Source organism: Antrostomus carolinensis, unplaced genomic scaffold (genome assembly GCF_000700745.2).
Source record: "Antrostomus carolinensis isolate BGI_N321 unplaced genomic scaffold, ASM70074v2 scaffold14060, whole genome shotgun sequence".
Taxonomy (NCBI): Eukaryota; Metazoa; Chordata; class Aves; order Caprimulgiformes; family Caprimulgidae; genus Antrostomus; species Antrostomus carolinensis.
The window spans coordinates 1-23,445 of NW_010286568.1; the positions used below are offsets into that span (position 1 = coordinate 1).

Here is a 23,445-nt window from a genome sequence, read left to right on the forward strand (position 1 = left end):
GTTGATGATTTGTCATTCAAGAGTAAATTATTTCTAATAACAGGAAGATTTCCACTAATAAGTCTGCACTTTCATATTGGGAAGAAATTATAAGGACTTCACGTTTACTGTTCACATGACTCTTCACTACTTTTTCCAAAACACTATTTCCTTCAGAGTGTAAGAATTCAACTTCATAATGTACTCCGTGGTATATTTAAGAGATCTCTGAACAACTTTTTCCTTATATTGAATCATAGAATGGTTTGAGTTGGAAGGGACCTTAAAGATCATCTAGTTCCAACCCCCCTGCCATCAGCAGGGACACCTTCCACCAGACCACGTTGCTCAAAGCCTCATCCAACCTGGCCTTGAACACTTCCAAGGAGGGGGCATCCACAACTTCCTTGGGCAACCTGTTCCAGTGTCTGACCACCCTCACAGTGAAGAACTTCTTCCTAATATCTAATCTAAACCTCCCCTCTTTCAGCTTAAACCCATTTCCCCTTGTTCTGTCACTACTTGCCCTTATAAAAAGTACCTCCCAGCTTTCTTGTAGGCCCCTTCAGGTATTGGAAGGCCGCTATAAGATCTCCCTGGAGCCTTCTCTTCTCCAGGCTGAACAGCCCCAACTCTCTCAGCCTGTCCTCATAGGAGAGGTGCCCCAGCTCTTGGATCATCCTTGTGGCCTCCTCTGGACTCATTCTAACAGGTCTATGTCTTTCTTGTGTTGAAGCACAAAACTAATTCAAACAAGATAATGTGAGATGACTGTTATTTGTCTCCAAGTGCTCAAAGCCCATTGTTCCGATACTTGGGAAGAAATGGAGAAAGAAAATAAATATTATGACCATCTAATCATTAACACAAAAAAATTTAAAACCCTACTATGACTTGACAAGCAGGTGTGGAGTAGCAAGGCACAGAACAGTGCTGTTGTTAAACCCTGTTAACCACGCATTCATGAAGAATATTCAATCTAAATTGCATTGTTAAGAAAATATAAACCTATGTATAGGTAGGTGATTATGAACTAGTTCCTGGCTAGGAAATCAAACTGTTGTTCCTTAATTAAAGGAAAGAAAAAAAAAAAATCCTAAACTGAGATGTGAAATAGAAACTGAAGCTTTTTCAAGAACAGAAATTGTGCATTTGCTTCTCTTATGAAACACCTAAAGCTGTTGTTTCTAAAACAAAGTATGCTTGCTGGAAACTCTGGCAACTGCTGACTGCAGCTGCCAGGATTATCTCCATGGTAGATGCCTGGAAGCCTTAAAAGCTCCTGCTTGGGGTTCTGGACTGCCTAATGCAGAACTGAGATTTGCTCTCTGGCTTCCAGAATCCATGAGCTGTGTAACTCATGTTTTCTCGTGCCCGAAATCTTCCATTCCTGGAATACTTGGCTGAAAATGTTGGAAAATGTGCAGCGCTGCAACCTCTTAGACGAGCAGGCAAAACAGTCAGGGTCAGGCAGAAATGCCAGCCTGTGTTACCTTGGGAGCATACTGAAAACAGGATGTTTTCACTTATCATTTCTGGTTTGATAATTCGGCATTTCCAACAAAAATGTATTTTTCTAGAAAACTCCTAACCAGTTCTGTTGTGAGCAGTCTTTTAACATGAGACAAAAAAACCCAAAAGCTAAAAGCCCTGAAAACAACCTATAAAACTTGACATTTATCACAAGCTAGTGTCTGAAAAAATATAATTGAAATCGAAGCTTTCATTGTAACTACTGCCATATGAACACCACATCTTTTACACTCTTTTTGATGGCTCCAAAACAGTATCCATGTTTCACTATTCATGCTTTGTAGCTAATGAATCTATTGCAAGATAACACTGTGAAAGGAAGAGATATCCTTTAACAATGCAATATTTTCAGAAGGCTGCCATATATGTGCTGTGTTAAAAAGCTACTGCCAGACTGTGCAACACCTTGGTGGGAGTAATTTCATTTTGTAGCTTCTACTCTTTTTCATCATTTTACTTCATAGCTTTTTTATTGCAGAGCATCCTGTACCTTCAGTCAAAGGGTGAGTGAATGTGTCCCTTTCTGTCACAGGAATATACATTCAAGAGTGACCAAAGACACACCTAACTCCTTTCCTCCTCAAGGCAGCTCTTCAAATATAGACGCCTAACTATTTTCTAACTGGATACAATTTGGAGGAGGAAATTCAAATAATTAACTAACTAATTTAAAGAAAAGTGAAAAAGAAGCTTTTAAAATGCTACTTAGATAAAAGGCATGCAGATAGTACAGCATCATGGGAGTAGAGTTGTTGAGAGGGAGTCCCACTATCAGAAATATAGTACTCTGGAAAAGAAAGGGAAACATGCACATAGGTTTCTGCACATTACCAATGACATAAAAAATTAACTAGTAATATGATTTATCCTCATTATTATCAAAGGCTTAGAAGCCTTCACCAGGACAAAGGCGCTGTGAGATTAAATTCCATTCAGAGAGTTTATGGGTCAAGCAGCTTGCATCAGCAATTTCATCAGGAAAATATCCTAAAGTATATGACTGAGGAAGCAGCAATGTAAAAAATGGCTGTTTAGCCTGCACTGCCTGCCCTACTAGACATAATGATGCACCACTAACAGCACCACCATCAAAGTTTAAAATACACAGGTATCAGTCCCCTAAGAAGTGCAAGCAATAAAAAGGATCTTACTGACTTCAGCTTATACTTGCAGGTAAGTTAAAAAAACAAAAGTTAGACAATCATTTGAAGTATTTTCTCAGCTTGGTCAGATGATTGGGAAAAGTCTCTCAGGTGTTTATGGATGGCTGCGAAGTAAAAATCAAACTAATAAACAAAGAATCCTCCCCCAAACCAAACCAATTCTACCTCCTGCTCCCAAACCACAGACATAACATCCATCCTTCACTAACAAAAACCAGGACTGTCTGAAGCATATGGAGTCACAATAAGGCATGGTCTTCATCTCCACAGTCATGAAACTGTGAGTTTTTTTAAAGATTATTCCCTGAGTGGCAGACTTTCCTAATTTAGGAAAATGGACTGAAGCCCACTGAAGCCAGCAGAAAAGCTCATACTGGCTTCAGTGATTTGGATGAGGATGGTAAAGCACATGCTTTTAACGGAGGCTCCTAATTCTTCTCTTTTGCTTCCAGTGAGGGCCAAATTTTAATTTCAGTGAAGCCTACATAAGTCCCAAATTCATGGGCACTGCTTAGGATCTGTGCTGGCAAAAATGAAATTGTAACCCACTACCCCAACTTGTACCCTCTCTTCTCCATTATGTTAAAACCCAGTCTCCTTCATGGCTTGTTTCTTGATGTAATGGGAAGGCTGTCATCTGCTCACTCCCATTGGAGGGACTCTGCTTTTTGAATTAGCATTGAAAAGTCATTTTCAGAAGCATCAGGAAGTATCAGCAAGTGAGGTTTCAGCTAGCATAATTTCAGATTTCTAGTGCTGTAAGCTTTTGAGTATTGTGCTTATCTGTGTAGCAAAGTCCTTTGTCACAGATACTCTTCATGATTCTAAATCAAGATATAAGTCTTCCTTGATTTATTATGAAATAAATACATTTTCTTCATCTGGAAACTGCTACTATATCCAGAAATTCTGAATTTTTATAGCTACATATTGGATAAAATAATGAATGAATTTGCCAAGGCAGAATATAATTGATTGTGCTTGGCTTGCTAGGTAATGATATAATATAGTGTGACACGACCTGCTGGTGCAGAACACAATCAGTATGCATGCTCTAGCTGGTGGAAAGCATAAAATAAAGTACTTAGATTATTTAGTGAGAACCCAATTTGCTTAGAATGACTAAAGCACAACATACGGCTTGCAAATGAAAAGTATGAACTTTAAAAATTCACATAAAAATAAAGCTAAGGCTGAGACTAAAATGTAAAAAAGAACACCTCTTAAACAAAAAAACAACTGAAGTTATACAAAAGCTTCAACCCTGTACATCTGGAGATCTGGCTCTGAACCTCCCAGTACTACTGGTGTCAGTGTATTCATGACAAAGAAGGGCTATCACAGTCTCTGACAGGGCAAGGACAGCCCAAACTTCCCTCTACACCACATATCTCACTTTTGTATCACACCCTTCTGCCTGGTTCCAAAGCTTTGCCATCATGCCTACATACAGAAAGCACGGGTGAAACCCAACCAGTAAAGCAGCCCCTTGGCTCTTCTGCACGGGCACGTTCCCCACAGTGGGAGGGTACTGTGGACTCCTCCTGCCTGTGTGGGGTGGAAAAGAGCCTTCCCCAAGCTGGCTTTGGCACTCCTGGCAACACTGAGGTTCATAGAAACCAAGAAATCAAGAAAAAGCTGAAACCAAAAGATGAGTTTGAAAGACAAGACATGAAGATGAATGTGATAGTATAGGATAATATGATAACAACAACAATATAATATTATTCTGTTAAGTTTTATGACTCTGATGGCCTTTGTTTTTCAAAGCAGGAGATAATTTACTTGTGCTTAAGAAGTAGGTGAAATGAGAACAGATAGCTAGGAAAGTTTTGAACATCAAAATTCTATAAAATATATCAATATGGTGAGAATTTGAAAAAAGGATTGAAGATTCAGAGTTGTATACTTAAATGCTATGGCAGTGGCCAATATTCAGCCACCCAAGAGGCTTAGTCATCTAGCTCAAATTGAAAGCCATTAATCATTACATTTTAATACAATAACACCTTGAACAATTAATATCTTGAATTACATCACTGGAATTGCATCAAGTTAATATGCACTATTTCTAGCTTCCAAGGGCCTGGGAAACATTCAGTGCTCTACAGAGATATCTGCATATGGGGTAAGAATATAAATGCAGCTGTTTATAAACTCACTGTCCCTCATGTAATGATTTTGCAAGTCTGTATTACCAAAAAAAAAAAAAAAAAAAAAAAAGGAAATGCTAATGAATCAAAACATTTCAAATGCAATCTTCTCCTCAGTTTGGTTTCAATGGCTCTGAAGCCCAGTTAAACTAATTTCCTGCGTTTTCCATGGATTTTCATAGATTTACTGCCATAGGTGCAATAAACCTGTCTGCTGATAAAAGTAGCAGCACACAGAAAAAATCATAACTGTTTTTTGAAAGCCTCATAAAATTATATTCTGCAAGGGGCACTAAACCACTCAGTTGATCCTAATTCAGCATAAAACCATTTGCTTCCCAGTGCACCGGGGCTGTGCCCATTGGCCAGTGCAGCAATAAGCAGAAGGAGCTGCGTATCTGAAGATGTACAGCTGAGCTGGGAATGAAACAGCTTTTTAGAAGCTAGAAAACAAGCAAGTGCACACAGTCTTAGTAGGCAAATTAATTTAGTTCATCTAATGTTAACATATTAGACCTCATTATTGAGTGCAAGTCGCACATTTCACAGTTCTACTTCCTCATATAAAATGATGCCTGATAGTAAACCAGAAAGAAAAGGAGGAGGTGATCTAACTAAGGATAAAAACATGGTAACTCTTTTAAAGAAGTAACCAAGTAACTAAGAGGGCTTTTAATTCTAGATGGCCTCTGACTATAGCCTCTATTTCAAATTTCCTCTGCAACATAAATTTGAAGGGTATGAGAGGAGGCACTGACAGCTCTGGAAGCTGATTCTACATTTCAGGTGAAAGTCCTTCCACAAATTCCTGACAAAGGTCTTCTCCTTATCAGCACTTCAGCTGGGAAAAGTGAAGGAGAGACACACATGAATTACATGGATTGCAGGATGACTACAAACCACAAAGGAAAAGCAGTGATGAAAATTGTAAATACAGTCTTACTGTCCAGAGGGTAACAGGCTTCCTGGAGAAATGGAGAGACAAGAGCATTGCCCAAGGAGCTGGAGGGACCTTTCCTGCTTCTTGAGTTGAAGCAAGTATCTCAGGCAGGATGAAATTCTACCAGATGAGATTCAGAGAAGGGTTTGCTCTGATTAGTGAACTAGGGGCTGTTCTCTATTGATGTATCAAAGCAGTAATATGCTAAGGTGACAAGGGCACTCTCTGTGCTAAGGGATACTCTTGGCAGAAAGATGAGTGGACGAAAACCAGTCACAAGTAAATTTATGCTGGAAATAAGAAGGCTTGTAACTGTTAGAGTAGTGATGTTCTGAAACAGTTTCCCAAGGAGAGTGGAGGTGAAAAACCTAAATAAGTTGAAGTAAGAGTTTTATATAAGAGTTTATGAAGTAGACTACATGATACAGTTTACCATAGGAGAAAGAGATTCTCAGTTTTCTAATGAGATGAGTAAGGGGCGGAGAGGACAACAAGCTACTTCAGAGGTGGAACTCAACCAGTTTATCAGGACAGATGGTTTTCTTTCAACCAGAAAACCTTCCAGTTCTGAGCCTTCTCTTCTTAAGTACTTTTTGAGTACAGATCTTAAAGGGAGACCAAGGTGGCACTGTGGTTGAGAGCTGAAGTGCACTTACTATAGAAACACAGGGCATCAGGTTGAAAATTGTGCCTTCCTGGCTCTGTTAATGTACCCAACAACTAGACACAGGGAAGCACTGAAACCTTTTATGCACCTTCTGCCTTTCAAGTGCCTGAAGCTTAAGGTTTGAGTTCGCAAAATTGCCTTTTTTGTTAGGTTTGAGCAATGCTGAGCACAAAGCTGTCCAACCCCTGCTGCCTTTTCTGTCTCTCCCTCCAACAGAGTTTGATTTTGGTAGAACAACACCACTACTGTTTTCAGAATTAAATCTGTCTGTGTTTTACGATGTAATACAGATGTTTTTCTTAGAAACAGTGACCTAACATCACTGTATCTTGCCATGGGTATCAAGTAGTAATATTAACAAGAGATAAAAATTTTCGGCTAATACCTAATGTCAAACACTTTGGATTTGAAGTGTTGGGCAGAAAGAATGAGGAACCAAATCACCATGGAACAGACCTGTGAAGCAGCAGACAACCTCTACATTGTGTTCTCAGTCAAATTTTTGTTTCTACACTTATTTTCTTCTGTCTGAAAAATTTTTAAAGCCATAAAACCAAAATAAAAGGCAATAGCGAAAACCAATTTTGTGTTGGACTCTGAAGCTCTGAACTTTCACTGTCTTATTCAGATACATTCAGGTACCATGAGTATCACAAAATCTGATTTGAGTTGGTTAGCTACTCAGAATTTTAAGACTTTCATTTACCTAACACTTCTCTGGGCCACCATTTGAGCGCTCAAGTAACCCCCCTCTTATAAATAAATGATTGTACAAAGTAATGTGGTGTGCCTCCAGCACCCTGATGCAACTTTCATATGATGGACACTGGGGGGGATACTTGCAAATTATGAAGTGCCAACCCCTGTAATTGGAGACCAAATGCATGCCTGTACAACACAAGGTTTTAAATATTAGAGGACCTGAGGGGTAAAAGTTTAACTTCAACACAAATCTGCTGCACATTTTGGCATTTACACTAACACGCAAGACATGGGTTTGGCTGACAAGAAAGGTGTAATTCATGGTCAATTATGAGTTATAAATTCAGAATCAGCATGAATGAAAGAACTCTGTTCCCAGGAAAAAAAAAAAAAAAAAAGGTCTAGTTGAAAGTTACCTCTGATAAGCAAAAGGAAATTAGTAATACAGTTACTGATGAACAGGTACTCAAGCCTTAAAACAACAAGACCAAATGAGCTCTCTTTAAAAACTGTAAATCATAAAATAAAATTAGTTTTGGTGTGACAAGCCTGAAATATATAAAAATCTGCACTTTTATTGTGTAGATCTAACAAAGCTTGGAGGCTTCTTATGTTTCACTGTTCTGCATTGATGTTTCCTCAGGCATACAGCTATTACTCAAATACATCTCTGATTTCCACATACCTTGTAATGGAAGAGAAATAATCCACAGAAGAGGCTGTACAGGTCAGCTGTGAGTAGGGAGAGGTTGACAGCAGTAGCACTGGTTTTCTTTATGACCACTGGCATAAAGCTGTAGAGGCCAAACATACAGGCGCTAAAGCCAACATACAACAAGCCTGCAGAAGAGAAACAAGAAGCAAAGTGACCTTTCATAGCCTGCAGAATCGACTGTGTTGGGAGGAAAAATGTTGTGTTTTTAGGAAAGAATGAATAATGCTTTTTCAAAGAAACATGAATTCAGATTACTAAGATACACATAGAGAGAGAACATAATTCTAAATGTAGAAGAAAACCAGTGAAAACCATATCAGCAGTGGACACAAGGTCCTTTCTCTGTGGTCTCCATAATAACAGTGCTGTTTTAAATAGGTGTCTTATACTACTAGTGAATACCTCATGTCCAACATGAATTTGGATGAAATGATGCATTCAGACACACCAAGTCTGGTCTCTTCAGGAGCTGAATGTCCTCAACACCAACTGAGTTCAGCTGAGTTGGATGGAGCACACAATATTTTCTGGGAATGGACCCAAAAAATGAATGCAAAAGTATTTGCAGAGGAGTTAATCAGCCAATGAATGAACACTTGAGGACAACACTCAAGTGACAGAGGTCCTAGTCCTATTTTGCTACCAAACTGGACAAATCCCTTCACAGTTTTGCACCTTTGTTCCTCTACTCCTTTTTGTCTCCCTTCCTTAATAAAGCTTTCCAGAGCTGAGACTCTTTCTTGCTACATATTTACAGAGTGCCTCACACAAATTAGATTGTTAGGCACTAATATAATAAAAATATATTACAGTAAAAATCTAATTTAATTTTAAAACCTAAATAACTTACTGGGAAAGAATTCATTGCTTCAGTTATTACTTGATAAATCCCAAGGCAAATTAATCAATATGAACTTAAAAAACAGCAAACACTTCACTCGTCTGCTCTCATGCAAATGATATTTCTTTGGCTGCTGTATGCTGCAGAATTCCCAGCTGATATGTGTACGAACCTAAATTTAGACTCATGCCAGCTCTTCAGAGCATGTTGTTATTGACTAAAAGTTGCAGAAAATCTGATTGCCAAAGCCCTGAAGGGCTTAGAAGGGGGAAAAAAACCCACATGATTTGTTTCTGCTTGCAGATCCACTTAGTTAAAAACTCTTTAGAAAAGCTATCTAAAGGACAAGATCAGCTGTGATAGTTTGAGTTCCTTAGAAGCATCTGAACGGAAGGTACATTCATCTGAAACAAATACAGCAGTCACAAAATGTCAGTGTCCATATATCAATTGTTATGGCATGATAATGAATTTGAATTTATATTGAGAATATGGATAATCATGGTAAGAACTGCTTTTACTAACAGGTAGAAAATCTTTAAGGTGTGCATTGTATACGGGTAACAACAGAATCAGTCTTAGGCAGTGCTTGAAAGAGTTGCTTTATGCAACTGTCGGATTGAAAGAGTTGCTTTATGCAACTACTCTGTCGGAGTAGGCAAATGATTCCATCAAATGGAGTGTAGTTCCGATCAATGAGAAATTGTTTGCATACATGAGCATTAAGTCCACTTTTCTTCCAGGCTTAAATCAAGAACAGGTCAGGTGCAAAAGCCATTCTGGACCCAACGTCATCATTCTCAAAGTACAGTCTGCAAATCACCAGCTGGTACACCGAGCTCCTGTGAGTCAGTCTGGATTGAATACACATATTCAGGTGCTTTGCTGGGTTATGCTCTCAACTAACAGTATAATTTTATGGTACTGCCTTGGTGTTCACATTCTTTGGCAACCAACTACATGCACTTCACAGGCTGCTTTTCCAAAAGCCATTTCAGTTCCACTGGAAAATTGCTTAAACTGTAGCTGTGCTATCAGAGGTGAATATAAAGTGGCATTTCATTTACATCTTTAAAAATACATGTAATTCCAAATAGCTGGATGGCATTTAGTGGTGACAATAAACAAACTCGAAATAACTTCATATGATTTTCAGATATCGCTTCTTAGAGGGCCAGTTTTCAGACTAAAAATATGTTTTAAGTCAAAGGCTTGGAGCCTCAGCTTCCTTGGGTACCCCTGCAGTGCAAATGGCAGCCTTGGGAATCACCACCAGCGCTGCAGTCCCAGGTGCTGGGACCCGTGTCCAGACAGGCACTGAGCCACCGGCACCAGCTGCCTGTAGCAGGAACTGGAAGGAAGCAACCTGGTTAGTTAGGAGATGCTTTTGTAATGAGCAGCTGATCAGCTGGTCTGTGTTAAACCCTGAGAAGCTCATAATTTGTAACTGTCTGCTTTCAGATGTGCTGTCACTGTCCTGACCTGAAGACATAATGTGCATGAAGGCAGCAGTGGGTGGGATTCACTACACCTAACCCTGGACACATACTGAGGGTTAGTAGTCAACGAAGAGATTGAGAAAATTTATGGTGCAGATTGTTCAACCTCTTTTAGACACCAGCTTTAGCATGGTAAGATTTATGTCATGCCTGTTTATTGCTGCTGATGATAAAGGGAGTCTGTTTATCTAAATCAGACGTCCACATCCCAGGTATCTAAAGTTGGTGGATGGAATCCCATCACGTCTATCTGTTCAACCTGATGGGCAAAGTCACTAGTTTTGCCTGGTTGGGTGTGAACGCCTCCTAAGTGTCTGAATTGGGCACTTAGGATCATAGGATCATGGGGTGATTCAGGTTGGAAGGAAGCTCAGAGGTCTCTAGTTCAAACCCTGCTCAAACCGGACTCAGCTATAAGATCAGACCAAGTTGATCAGGACTTCACCTAGCCTTGTCTTGAAACCTCTGAGGAAGCTACACAACCTCTCCGGGTAATCTGTTCCACTGCCTGCCTTTCCTCAATGCAAAGAAGATTTTCCTTTTACCCAGTTTGAATCTCTCATTTTGGTTTCTGTCTGTCGTTTCCCATCCTCCTGCCATGCACTGCTGTGAAGACCTTGGCTCTGTCTTTTTTATAACCTCCTTGTAAGTAACTCGAAACCTTCTCTTCTTCAGGCTGAACAAGCCCCAGTGCCTCAGTATTTCCCTGCTTCTCTTAAGACTAGGTATCTTCACACAGAAGGGCAGGATCTGCCCCCAGGAACTTCTCCAATTAGCCCAAGTACCACCAAGACTAACATGCCTTGGGAACTTCTGTTTTAGTTCCTGACCATGCTGGTTGAATATTGCATGTTTTAGCCTTCACTTTTTTTTTTCTCCAAAAGCTATTGTTTCATTGCAATGAAATGGAATCAGTTATGATTTTTCCTGTCTTCTTGGAATAAAGACCATTCAGAAATATTCAAAACCTCTGTAACAAAGGACACTTCCTTGGAGGGTCAAAATAGATTTTCTCTTAAAGAAAACTGATGTTAGTTTATTTGTTACTATTTTGTCTATCACTCGACAAAACATGTCATGGTCTCATATGAAACCACTCAGTCAGAACAGTATAATAATTCTCCTTTCAGCCAGTTTTTCAGCAAGTATTAATACTTAAACCTTCAAGGATTCAAACAGAGCTACACTGATTTATACTAAGCGTGAAGATGGTGCTATGTATCAGGGGAATTTCCAAAATTAAAACCAGGAGAGCCACAGCCTGTTTAAAACATGAGAGACATAACAGATTTGCTTTAGATCTTTATATTAAAAAACATTTGCATTTTACATCAGTGAAAGGTAGCTTATCTATTCTTAATAGCACAATTATGGCAGATGGCAACAGGCCACCTTGAGTTATTTATTAGGTTGCCTGCTGTGATTTTATCACTAGCATTCAGGAGGCTGATGATTTAACTCTGCTGGACTGCAGGTTTGAGTCTGTCTCAGTGGATAACTATTCAGGACAAGGCTGTGAACACCCTGACATAGATTTGTCAATCACTATCTGACAACCTTGTATCGCTGCCAATGCAATGGAAAGCACACAAAATGCAGTGGAAGCCAGAGAAGAACACAGAACTACACATCATTGTAACCATTTAATCCATGTTCAACTACACTGCATTTCCAGTTACTGCTCTAACAAAACAAGTACATACCTATGATGCTCTTGCTAACATGATCTCCTTCTTATGAAGCTTAGGGACTCTTCAGAATTGGTGACTAACTTTCAATGACATTTTAAGGGCATCACAGACCAACTAAGACTTTATTTTAATAGCACATTTCACTGATACTGAGTTACAATAGAATTCCCATGGAAGTATAGATGACATTTACATGGATAGTAGATTAATTCACTATGACCATTGCTAGTTCCATCAGTACCAGATTAATTATGTCTCTGAGCTCCTTATCATGAAGTATAAACAAACACTGATGCAATTACACTAATTATCTCAGATTAAAGAAGGCCAATACACTTGTAGTACACAGTTGAGTGTGTTTCTCCATGGATACTTTAAATTGATTTGTCATTTAGTTTTACAGCTCAACCATCAAATCTCCAAGACTTCTAGGTGCAGTGTTTTGTGAAAGATGCACTGTTTTTATTAAGGTTTATAACGATGAGAGGAAGCTGTGAACTAAGTTTAAAGAAAAAAATAGTGTATTCCATAACTTGTATGCCCTGTCCTCAGTGATTCCCCACATAATCAGCTGCCTTTGCACGCTTCTGAGCGTTTTGATGTTCACTGGAAAATAGGCAACAAGCTATTATCAATGGATTGCCAAAGCTTGAATCCCTTGCTAAGTGTATCAGCTCTACACTGTTAGTAGTCTTGTATTTCTTCTATTGTCATAAAAAGTAAAAGAGTGATTATAGGGACTCTCCTATTTGCTTTTAAAGCAAATAATTTGTTGGACTAATTAGAAGGGAGTCTTAGATCATAAATTCAGCTTCCAAACTGAAATGGGAAAATGCAATCCACTGCATAGCAGAACACGGTAAGAGCTTCATTGTGCACGATGCTACCTAAACTTATCTAAAAGACACATCTGCTATATTCCACCAAGACTACTTGGAAAGCAATTAACTATTTGCATACAGAAATGCTCCCCTTGGAAACAAGTTTATGAGGCTATAATATGCCCCACAAGTACTTTTTTAGGTTTTTTGTTAGGTTCAATTTTCTTTCTTTGGCATTCATTGAAAAGGCTTGGCTGTTAATGACTACCTCATTTATCTGTCCCAGTGTTGCACTGAATCTTAGAACTGGAACCCCATTATTGTTTTACTTCATGGCTGTCTGAATAATTACCTTATGGCATTCATATGCTTAACCTAATGGTGCAAGGAAGGCATAATACAGCAATGGGAGGACAGATCATTTAAGAAAGATTATGAGGCATGTGGTTCAACCTTTGGCAGTAACTGGCAGAAAAGTCACAAACATCGTCTCCTGTGAAACTCTGTGCCTGTCTCCCCAAACACTGCCTGTCTCCACACCTCCTTCAGCAACTATCTTCAATAAGGTAAAGTGTTTTCTTACCTATTTGCCAATCCCAGGGAACTTTCAACAGCTCTTTGTGTTCCATGATTGCACTATAAGAGAAGAGAAGGCAAAATTTGATAGAAGAGAACAGAAGTTAAATTACTTCTACTTATTCAGTTCAAATGCTGGACAAAACAACAGAAATAACCTTATAACAAAAAATCTCTGTAGGAACCAAATGCAATCAGACTTTGCTAATCCACTCTGGCATTATCCCGGTGCCTGTGTATTTGAAAGATCTTCAGGCAGTAATCAGACATGATAGCATACAATTTCCACTGGTTTATTTCCAGCTCTCTATATACCTGCCCAATGTGCCCATCCCCCTATATGTTCAATTTTCTTGTACTCTTATGGCTTAATAGTCTGAAAGCTTTTGAACTTTAATGATTAATACTGTTATCTATCTGAGTTATTCACCCTTCAGAGAGGCTCTGCAGTGTCAAATAAATAGATATCACAGGCTGGCTTTAGGGAGAATACTGTGATTTGTTACACACTGAGAGAGATCAAACAGTCATAGCAATGAAAGTCAGGAAACAAAGCAAAGGATGAGCCAAGTCACAAAAGTCCACTTTCAGCATCTTATAAGTCTTGCATTGTACATTAACACTAAAATCCCAGATGCAGAAAATTCTAAAGTGGCAAAAATTCTGCTCTTCCCAAGCCAAGCAAATAGACACTTTGACATTAGGTATCCCATGAGCTAAGTCTTCACTCAGCTAACTGCCTTCTCTGATCTGCGATTTCCAGATAAATCCTACTGTGGAGAACTCTGTATGCTGGTCTGGACACTATTTTAAACAAGTATAAAACATGGAATTACACAGATTGAAAAATAAAGTACCTAGTACAAAAGGTGGTTTATGGAAGACCAAATCTAATAGCAAAACTGCAGGAACTCGGTGCCTTCCAGATTAATCTGGTCTAGAGAGTTGCAACCTGGAAATTCTAATTTGCTTGCTGCTGATGTGTGGCAAATCTAATACTGTGTACAGAATAATAAGATTATTTTCTCTGCAAAATAACTAAATTATAAGTGTCTTTGCATGCATAAGGCATATGTCTCTCTGTCTGAAGAATATAATGAAAACAAACTGCAATGTTCTGACAAACAAATTTTGATGTAACTTAAGTGTAGGAACATTGCTTTCATACTATTGCCTGTCTGATACAGAAGAAATATAATGACCTTTGAAAGGCTGTGGTGATTGGAGGAGGTCCCTGATGACTGAAAAAAGACAAACGCAACATCTGGTTTCAAAAAGACCAAAATTTATAACCTGGCCAGCCTTAGGCTAACCTTTGGGAAGATCTTCCCAGAAGCCATTTGCAGAAAATGAAGAAGACATGACTGGAAACAGCCAGCACAGACTTCTCAAGAGCATATCTGACCAAACTGACTGATAAAATGGCTAGTTCAGTAAATAAAGGAGAGGGAATGGATGAGAGGATGAGGTGTAACATATCTTGACTTTAGTAAAACTTCCAACATGATTTCCAGAAAGATCCTTGGCAACTGAAGAGGTAAGGACTGGATGGGTGGACTACCCACAATGTAGTCTGAAGAAAAGGGCCAAGAGAAACTTTGCAAAGTTCAAGGAAAGCAAATATGAACTCCTGCATCTGGAGTGGAATAACCCTATGCAACAGTACAAGCTGGAGCTGACTGGATAGAAAGCTGCTTTTTAGAAATAAACCTTGCAGTCTTGGTGGACATCAACCTTAATATGAGACAGCAGTGTGTCCTTGGAGCAGGAAAAGCCAACAGCATCCTGGATATCGGTAAGAGTCTGGCCAGCCAGTTTAAGGACGTGATTTGTGAGATGGCAGCTGGAGTACTGTATCCATTTTTGGGCTGCCCAGAATAAGACAGACATCAACAAACTCTTTCTTTTACTTCATTGTTTGCTCTGACACCTTAGCTTTTCATTTGCTGTCCAACAGGCATTACCTGGGTTTATTTTACATTACAGTTTAGTACTAAGCACTCTTGCTAAACTGTTCTAGAAAACAGCGGACTACTTCTTGAAAGTCCTCTTGGAGACACAGCTCTGTACCAGAGCTGAAGCAGGAACTAACATGAGTCACCCACAATTATGAAGATATTTGTAGATACACATGGAATAAAAGGCAAAAAACACAGGTTTTTGCTACTGTATTATTTTGAGATCAGTGCATGTCAATAAAGGGGACATTCACTTGTGGGTGTTGTTTTGTCTTTCCTACATTCAGCACAGTCCTACACCCTTCTTGATATTTTCCTTTCTACAGAATTGTAGTGCTCCCTGTAAATCCTATGAACATGAGACTTAGACCTCCAGTGGTATAAGCACACATGTTCCTCATCCTCAACCACTTTGTGGATGCCAACCAAACTTTGACCACTGCTGTGTCTAGCAGGCTGGGAAATGGCCTATTTCTGAGAAATCTTACCCCAAACTACTTCAGTTTGTAGGACCTAAAGGTCCTATACTGCACCAAAGCGGCCAGTAGTGTTTCAAGGAAAGAGTCTGCAACTCTAACATGGAGAGCCGGCTTCTCTTTGAAACAACTGGTATATTTAGTTAGATTAAACCTTTTTGAACACGTAACTACGTGACATCTGCTCTTTGTTACAGGTAAAGGTAAGAAAATGTTGACTTGCTTAATGGAACCAAGCGGCAGAAACATTATTTGCCTCTCTTTATATACAAGCTTTTGCCACCTTGTTAAAAAAGGAAGTGTGGTCAGGTGTCCACAAAGTGCCACAAAAGCACTAGCAGCAAAAAGCTGCAGAGGCCAGTGGAGAAAAACCTGCTGGCGAGAACTTTTGGGCCAAAGGTTGACTAGAAAAACCTTAGGGTTTCCAGCAAAAACAATTGGTTTCTTCTTGTTTCCTCCCAATTGCATCCTCTGTACACAAAAATGCCTTGTTCCAGCACCAGTTTCCTCTCCCCAGCAAAACAATGCACAGACCGTGAATTGTGACTAACTGCTTGGGATCAAGCGTGTGTAATGGCACTACAATTAAATTCAGGAATATGAGACATGTAGATGACAGTTTACACACACATAGCAAGACACTGCTTTGATGCCCTCAGAATCAGTTAGTACCTACCTATCATGGACACTGTAGGTAACAAAAATGCTTTAGCCAAAGATACTAGGCACATTTACTTGCTCTTGAATTCTCTATAAAAAAGGAACTGCTTGTGTGGCAGACAGCTAATATAAATAATTTTAACTCATGGATTCAGATCCCACATAAATAAAATAAGCTTTCTCACTAAAGAAATAGAACTAATGAAGTAGGAACTGATGGGTCATTGTTTTGATCAGTCTCTCTTCTTAGAAGCTGAGTAGCTCAGATGTGCAGGGAAGCAACTTGGTTTTGACTAATAATCAAAAGTTATTTTGTGTGACAAGTACCAGTGACAGATCTGCATAAAATGTGGTCATCTTGCATGGTGACTTTTATTACACTTTGATCAGTCACAGTATTAAAACACTGAAAGTTACCTTCAAACTCTTAGGCTTGCAGATGAGATGCTCATTAGGTACACGTGGATATAGACAGGACTCAGTAGTTCCTGAAATCTATGCAAAAATCACCTAAGTACTAACTATTTTGAAGTTAAAATGCCAGTTTCTTAAAGGCTTTTTCATTATTTCCACTATATCATAATCTAGTCACACAGAACAAGCTAATTGCAAAATACCTTCTAACTGGATGTGTTTTCTACCTGTTTAGAAATCTAAGTAATTTTTTAAAAGTATGAAACAGAACAAGAGAGTTTGGTAGATTTTGTTATTCACAGATCAGACCTGCACATGAAGTATGCACTTGTCTTCCAACAAGAATGCGTCTTCTACTCCTCCCTACCCTTGTGGCTACTCAAGGACATCAGTTCTTGAATTAGATTACTTAGGTACAAATTTGTGACATTATTCAAATCCACTGATCTGAAATATGGAAACCAATGCACATTCCAGAGTAATTCCTACTCTCCAAAGGAAATGGCTACCTTAAAGAGAGGGTTATAGGACTTCAACAGAGGCCACAGCTGCACTTATTTGAATGCCTCTGTGGCTCAAACCTGTTCACTTACAGCTGAATTCCACTGAAGAAGGAGCCAAAGAGTCCAATCATGCCCAGGAATTCCACTCGACTCAGATTTCGGACAATATACTCCTCACAAACATTCGAGATGCCGTATAGCGTTGCTCCGCCCAGGACCAAGAGATCCCCTATCAGTTTATTTTCACCTAGGAATAAACAGAGGAAAAATCAGAATATCTCAAATCAAGCATCTTTTGTGTAGAACCATTGCAAGTTCTTCCCTACAGATTTCAATCCTCGATCACTAAGTAGCCTATGTCTGGGTTAATAAGCTGAATGCAGATGTCCTGTCATTTTAACAGTTTTCATTCAATACCCCAGCAAAATCTAGCAGAGGCAAAGGGAGAGAATTATCCTTGCTGTAGATAAAAGAATCGGAAAGAATCTGAAAAAAATTGTAAAAAAATGCAGAAACCAAGTGTCACTCTTCAGTGACTATCCTTCTTATTTTATTATTATTACTTTTTTTGCAGAGATAATGTGACTCAGCTATATAGAGCAGTTTACATCTCATCTTGAAATCTATCCAGTCTAAAACATGTCCAGTTTTTTAGATGTGAAACCAACTGAAAAATTCCGTGTACCTGTGAAATGAGTGAAGAAATCATTACAACCACAATATTGACCTCATTCTCACATGAAGCTATTTGATAAGAAAGAGAGGAGGAAGGATGGTGTGTAGACAGGGTGATGATAATGACAGATTTTTAAGAGGTTCAATTAACATAGCAGTACCTAATATATGCAATGGACACCAACATGTATTTTCAGTACCTCCAGGTATGTATAATTACTAAAACATTGTATTATCAAAGATTGTTTGAAATCTTTTTAAATCTTGGAGGTTTTTATTATTGGGGGGCAGGGAGGGCTGCAGGGAGATTTTATCAAGTTCCAGCTTGAAAACTGAGGCCCTGGCTTTGCACTGATGCATATGATTCCCTCTGCACATATGGCTTATTAAATGATTTCTACAAGAGCTGCAGATTCACAAAGCTGTCAGACCCTACTGCAGAATCATATTCTGAAAGGATGGATATAATGGAATTTCCTTTTAAAAGGTTCAGTAGAAATGCTGAAGTACTAGACTGTATTTTTTTTTTAAAGAAACCTTGTTTTCTTTTAAAATACCTCTTGACTTATTTTTTGAGTTCCTGCCTTTTTAGGTTTTATTATTATTGATTTGTAAAATACACACTGCAGTAAATAAAAATGGAAGGCAAACATTCTGATTGGTTCAAAATAATCTTTTCAACATTTTTCTTTATGGAGCTCTTTTAAGCCTTCAGTTTTCATTCCAAACTACGGTGCTGAAATTTCCAGTGAGAAGAAATTTACGAAAATAAATATGATCATAAGAGGACTGACCAAGGGTTCATTTATCCACTATCCTGTCTCCAACACTGGCTATAAGCACCAGAAAAGTTTAAGTTGTTTAGGGACAAACAGGGATGGGGTAAAGTTTAAAATACTCCCAGTAATACTCTTCTAGTCTCCAACATTTTTCAGCTCAGAGATGTGGCTTCTGTGACTTTAGTAAACTTCACTAGATTTCTCTTTCACGTACTCATCCAGTCTCTCACTGAATTTCTGTTTTGCATGTACCTTGACAGACAGCATGTTTATATTTTACCATTTTTCTTTTTAAGATTTGGCACTTATTTTCCTTTTAGCTTTCTTTTACAATCAGCCATGGAAGATGTCCTTAATTTAAAATAAGCATCAGCGCTTTACAAAACCTCTTCATACCCCTGATGCATTTGATGTTCCACAGTGGTTCCAATCATCCCTCACTGAGCTCACTCATTTGGTATTTATTACAGCTACTCACTGACACTTCGGGGAAGTACTGCTGAAAAAGCTTTTGACCTTAGAGCTTGACTGTGCTGAACTACTGAGATAAAAATATATTTTTGCATCTGTGAAACAAAGACGGCTCAGAGGCTGAGCATCACAGAGATGAGGTGGCCCCAAGCACCAGACCATGATGGCTCTCCCCAAAGCGCACTCATGCTCAGAAAGTGTGAGCCTCACCCTTCAGGGTTCTCCCAGAAGAGGAAGCCAACAGAGCATGGGTCTGCCCAGCCCAAGACCCTCCTCTAGCATCGAGCAGCACAGGGTGGCTGAGGAAAGCATAAAGAAATAGGGAAGCATAGAGGGATTTTTATCAGCCAGTTCTTAGCAGATTAGGGCTCTTCTGAGATAGAAGTTGCATTAGACAATCAAACTCAATAGGTCTTGAGGGATTCTTCATTAATCTGCATAAAGTTCATACATTTTTGGCCTACTATTAAAAAGTACATAACGTTAGCTTTTAAGCTTGATACCTCAAAATTATATTGGGCACCCCATAATTTTCTGATTATGAGAAATATTTAAGAATCATTCTGGATTGACCCTCTCCATACCACTGAAGGCTTCATGTACCTTTATTATATTCTGTTTCTTTCTTGTCTTTTCTGACAGATGAAAAGTCCCAGTCTGCCTACAGTCTCTTCATCCTGAAGACATTTTATGCCCTTGAACAGCTTTCTCACCTTTCTCTGTTGCTCCTATAGGCTTCTTTTCTGTTCATTTATTTTTGAGATGCAGTAGTAGACCAGAGTAATTCATGGTACTCAAGAGGTCAGTGCATCAAAACTTTATATAATGGCATAAAAATGTTTTATACTATGTTTTTGGTTTCCTTCCTAATAATTCCTAGCATTCTGGTCGTCAAATGCCTTTCCTTTGCTTCCTCAAGAGAATGACTTTGGAACTTTTCCCTAAGACTGACATATCCTAATAGATACATTTTCATGGATCTAAAATCCACATGCATTTACTGGTTTCATTGCTAAGGAAATATGTATCAACTAACTATAGGCATTCTAAAAACTTTTAGGTTAACACAGTTGTACTTGACCAATTTAATGGCATAGGTCATTGTTCTGAATAAACATAAGGTATAGTTTGGCAAGACTTACTTTGCATTAATCATTGTTAGCATATTTAATATTCTCTGGAAGCAGAAGTCATACAATCCAGAGAGGAGTTAATGTTTTGAGGACTAGTTATAGCACTATAGTGTAACATAAATCTTTTAAATATGAACTATGTTCTGACATGATTGCTTTTTGCACTCTCACTGGGCCACTTTGCCACATTTTTACCTTAATCCCCAGCATTAAGAGGAGTTTCTCTTTGCTTTTGGTTGTAATTACTGATGATCACAATACCTAAAAATCAGGCTCAATGTGTCCCATCTTATACTCTCAGATACTTATTAACAGGACTGAAGTGACTGGTTTTCAGAGACTGTGGCTAAAGTTGTGAAGTGCTTTTAAAAATTTGGATGAAACACTTAGACCTCTGTGTCTTAGACCCCTGTGTATTTTAAGGTATACTTGGTATGTAAGGTGATAGAGCACAAAGTACTTGATAGTAATGGCTTTTCTCATTGAGTAACGTGCAAAACATCAGTCCGGACACAATAAAAAGAGGTAAAGTACCATATATTTATGGAAAGTTGAGAGCATGCCTGCACGTTATACCTAATTTCTGCAGATAGTTTGGAAAATACCTGTTAATCTCTTAGTGATTAATTTTAAATCCATGTTCCCTTACTGTAAGTGTTGGCAGGCTAGACTGCTGTATGCAGTAGGTGCCTAGCAGAGCCTTATGGCACTTCTAATAGAGTAAATAGCATGGTCAATAGGGGCACACAGATGTCAACAGATCTTGTTCCCTAAAATATAGGATAAACAAAGGATTTTACTGAGGACTAATAGAGCATCATAGCTTTTTGTGTATTCCTTTCTTTTGTTTGCCTAGTCCTAGGAAATATCCTATAAATGGTGTGGAACCCCTTAATAAAGAATGTCAAGAATTTTTTTCTTTTGCTGCCAGTACTTTTTTTATTTGCAGATTTTTAATGTATAGTTTTATGCCTTCAGATAAATTAAACCAGCTGATCTATTTTACTCTGTTAAAGACAAGATCATTAGTAACATCATTTTGCCACTTAAAAAAAAAGCTGCAGTCTCTCTGCGTAGCGATAAGCATGGACATGGTTTTTCATGTGTAGGTCCAAATTAAAAGGCAATAATGCATGTTAACTGTGTTGGGTTGACCCCAGGGCTTCTCATAGAAGCCACTCCTATGCCCTACCCCTCATCAAAACCTGGCCATGCAAACCCAATACATGAACAGATTTTTCTGGACAAATTTACCTAACAGCTGGTCCCGTGCTTTAGTAATGAATATGGCAAATAGTATTGAATTATTGTAGTCGGATGGCAAAGTGTCACTGTTCTTCAATCTGTTCCTTGGCTGCTGAGGTTCATTGCCCCACACACTCCTGCTGATCCACAACTCATCCGCCCTAGCATGTTACTCTACAGATTACTGGGACACAGGACCTCTCCTCTGAAACCGAGGGTTGAAATATCAATCCCTCTGAAATCACACCATTCCCAATGCAGATTTGGCTGGTTGATTTCATAGCATGGAGTATATTCCTTTGTTTTTAGCTTGGGCAGGGCTATTTCTGGAGAAAAAATGAACTAAAAGTCTCCTTTTAGGATAAGGACAGGGATAAAAGGGGGCAGGGAGATATGATGAGTACTGTCTGAAACTTCCTTGTTTTATTTAGTAGCATCCTGGCAAATGCAGTTCTTACAGCACTTGCCTTTGTATTCAGAAAGCTGAGCCAAGAATTTTAAATCTCAGTGTATTATGCTCAGCTCACAATTCAGTGCTTTTAATTAAGAATGAAAACTGTGCCTAATTGACAATCTTTGGAAAGAACTTCTAGCCTTCCCACATCATTTGGGTTGGCACTAGAGAAATCAATGTGACAGAGGAAGTTGATTGATGAAATCTAACTCTGCCTAGTCTGCATTAATAGCTACACACACATTATTCATACGATGCTACACATAAAAAAATAACATTTTACACACAAGAAGGTTCTTTTCAACAATGATGCAGGCAAATCCCAAACCTTTACTCTAAGACTGTGCACAAAACTCAATTGATACACTTAGTCTATAGGTTTGGTGTCTTTTAGCATCTGCTCAGTGACCACGCCTCTACAGAAAAAAGGAGCAAAGTTGAGAAGTAAGCACACACAGTGGACATGAGAGATGCTTATGACTCAAAGATGTCGAGAATTTGGAAAGGAAGCCACTGAGGTTTGCAGCCAAACAACCAAGCCAAAATAGAATAAAACTACAAGTATTTAGCTTGTCACTCCAGCCTGCACAGAGTGCAACCTGTGTTGCAGACACAGGGCCCATGAAGTCCATTTGCTGACTTCTCCATTTTTGTTCTTTGTCCCTTCTGACAAAGAAGCAACTTTAAATGGTGCTGTGCTTTGGATCCACGAAGGCACAGAGTTTCTTGCCAATTTTCCTCCTTTTTTTTAATGGTCTCAATCTGACATGTTCTGGTCAATGGTTTCTCTGAACATACAATACATCCATCCTTACTGACCTGCTCCTTGTTGTCTCCCAACGAGGACATCTGCTCCTGCCATGCAGCCCATGCCCAGAATGCAGACCACGATCCCAATGAAATGTACTGCCTTGTATCGTACCAGTAAGAAGAACCAGGAGAGCAGTATCACCACTGGGATGACAAAACAGTCTAGGAGCTGTCAAGAAAGAGAGGAAAAATCAACAAATCAACCTGCTAACACTTTGCCCTGAAACACTAGGACAGATTCCAGCAGAGGGGAACAGGGTTATTTAGTTAGTAATAGCACTTGCTACCAGACAGAAAGTGTATTCAACTGATTATGTCATCCATCAGACAGAGAGTAAGACTATTCTGTTCATGACTATCCCACAAATTCAGGAGAGCTGTTGCTCTGTGGTAACACTCAAAAGCACTGCCTTGCTCTTGGATTCAGATGCATATTTCAAAACCATGGGAAGGAAACTTGGGCCAAAAGAGAGCCACACCATTCCATCTGCTCCTCATCTCTGGTGATTAACAGACAAAGACTGAGGGCAGTTTTCCTGCAGTCTAGACATATGCTTTAATTCAGTCATTTCAGGTTCAATAAGCAG

The 23,445-nt window shown here is 38.9% G+C and overlaps 1 protein-coding gene across 1 annotated transcript in view; it reads right to left on the minus strand.

The window, feature by feature from the left end:
- Positions 1 to 4,514: 4,514 nt before the first annotated feature.
- The window catches only part of SLC35F1 (solute carrier family 35 member F1), a gene marked incomplete at its 5' end in the record, with an annotated part of 29,187 nt that continues 10,256 nt past the window's right edge, over positions 4,515 to 23,445 (minus strand). The window contains 5 exons of the mRNA XM_010175708.2: positions 4,515 to 4,583; positions 7,823 to 7,977; positions 13,288 to 13,340; positions 17,382 to 17,538; positions 22,868 to 23,027. Of these exons, the coding sequence (XP_010174010.2) occupies positions 4,515 to 4,583; positions 7,823 to 7,977; positions 13,288 to 13,340; positions 17,382 to 17,538; positions 22,868 to 23,027 (594 nt within the window). The remainder of the gene's footprint in view (positions 4,584 to 7,822; positions 7,978 to 13,287; positions 13,341 to 17,381; positions 17,539 to 22,867; positions 23,028 to 23,445) is intronic.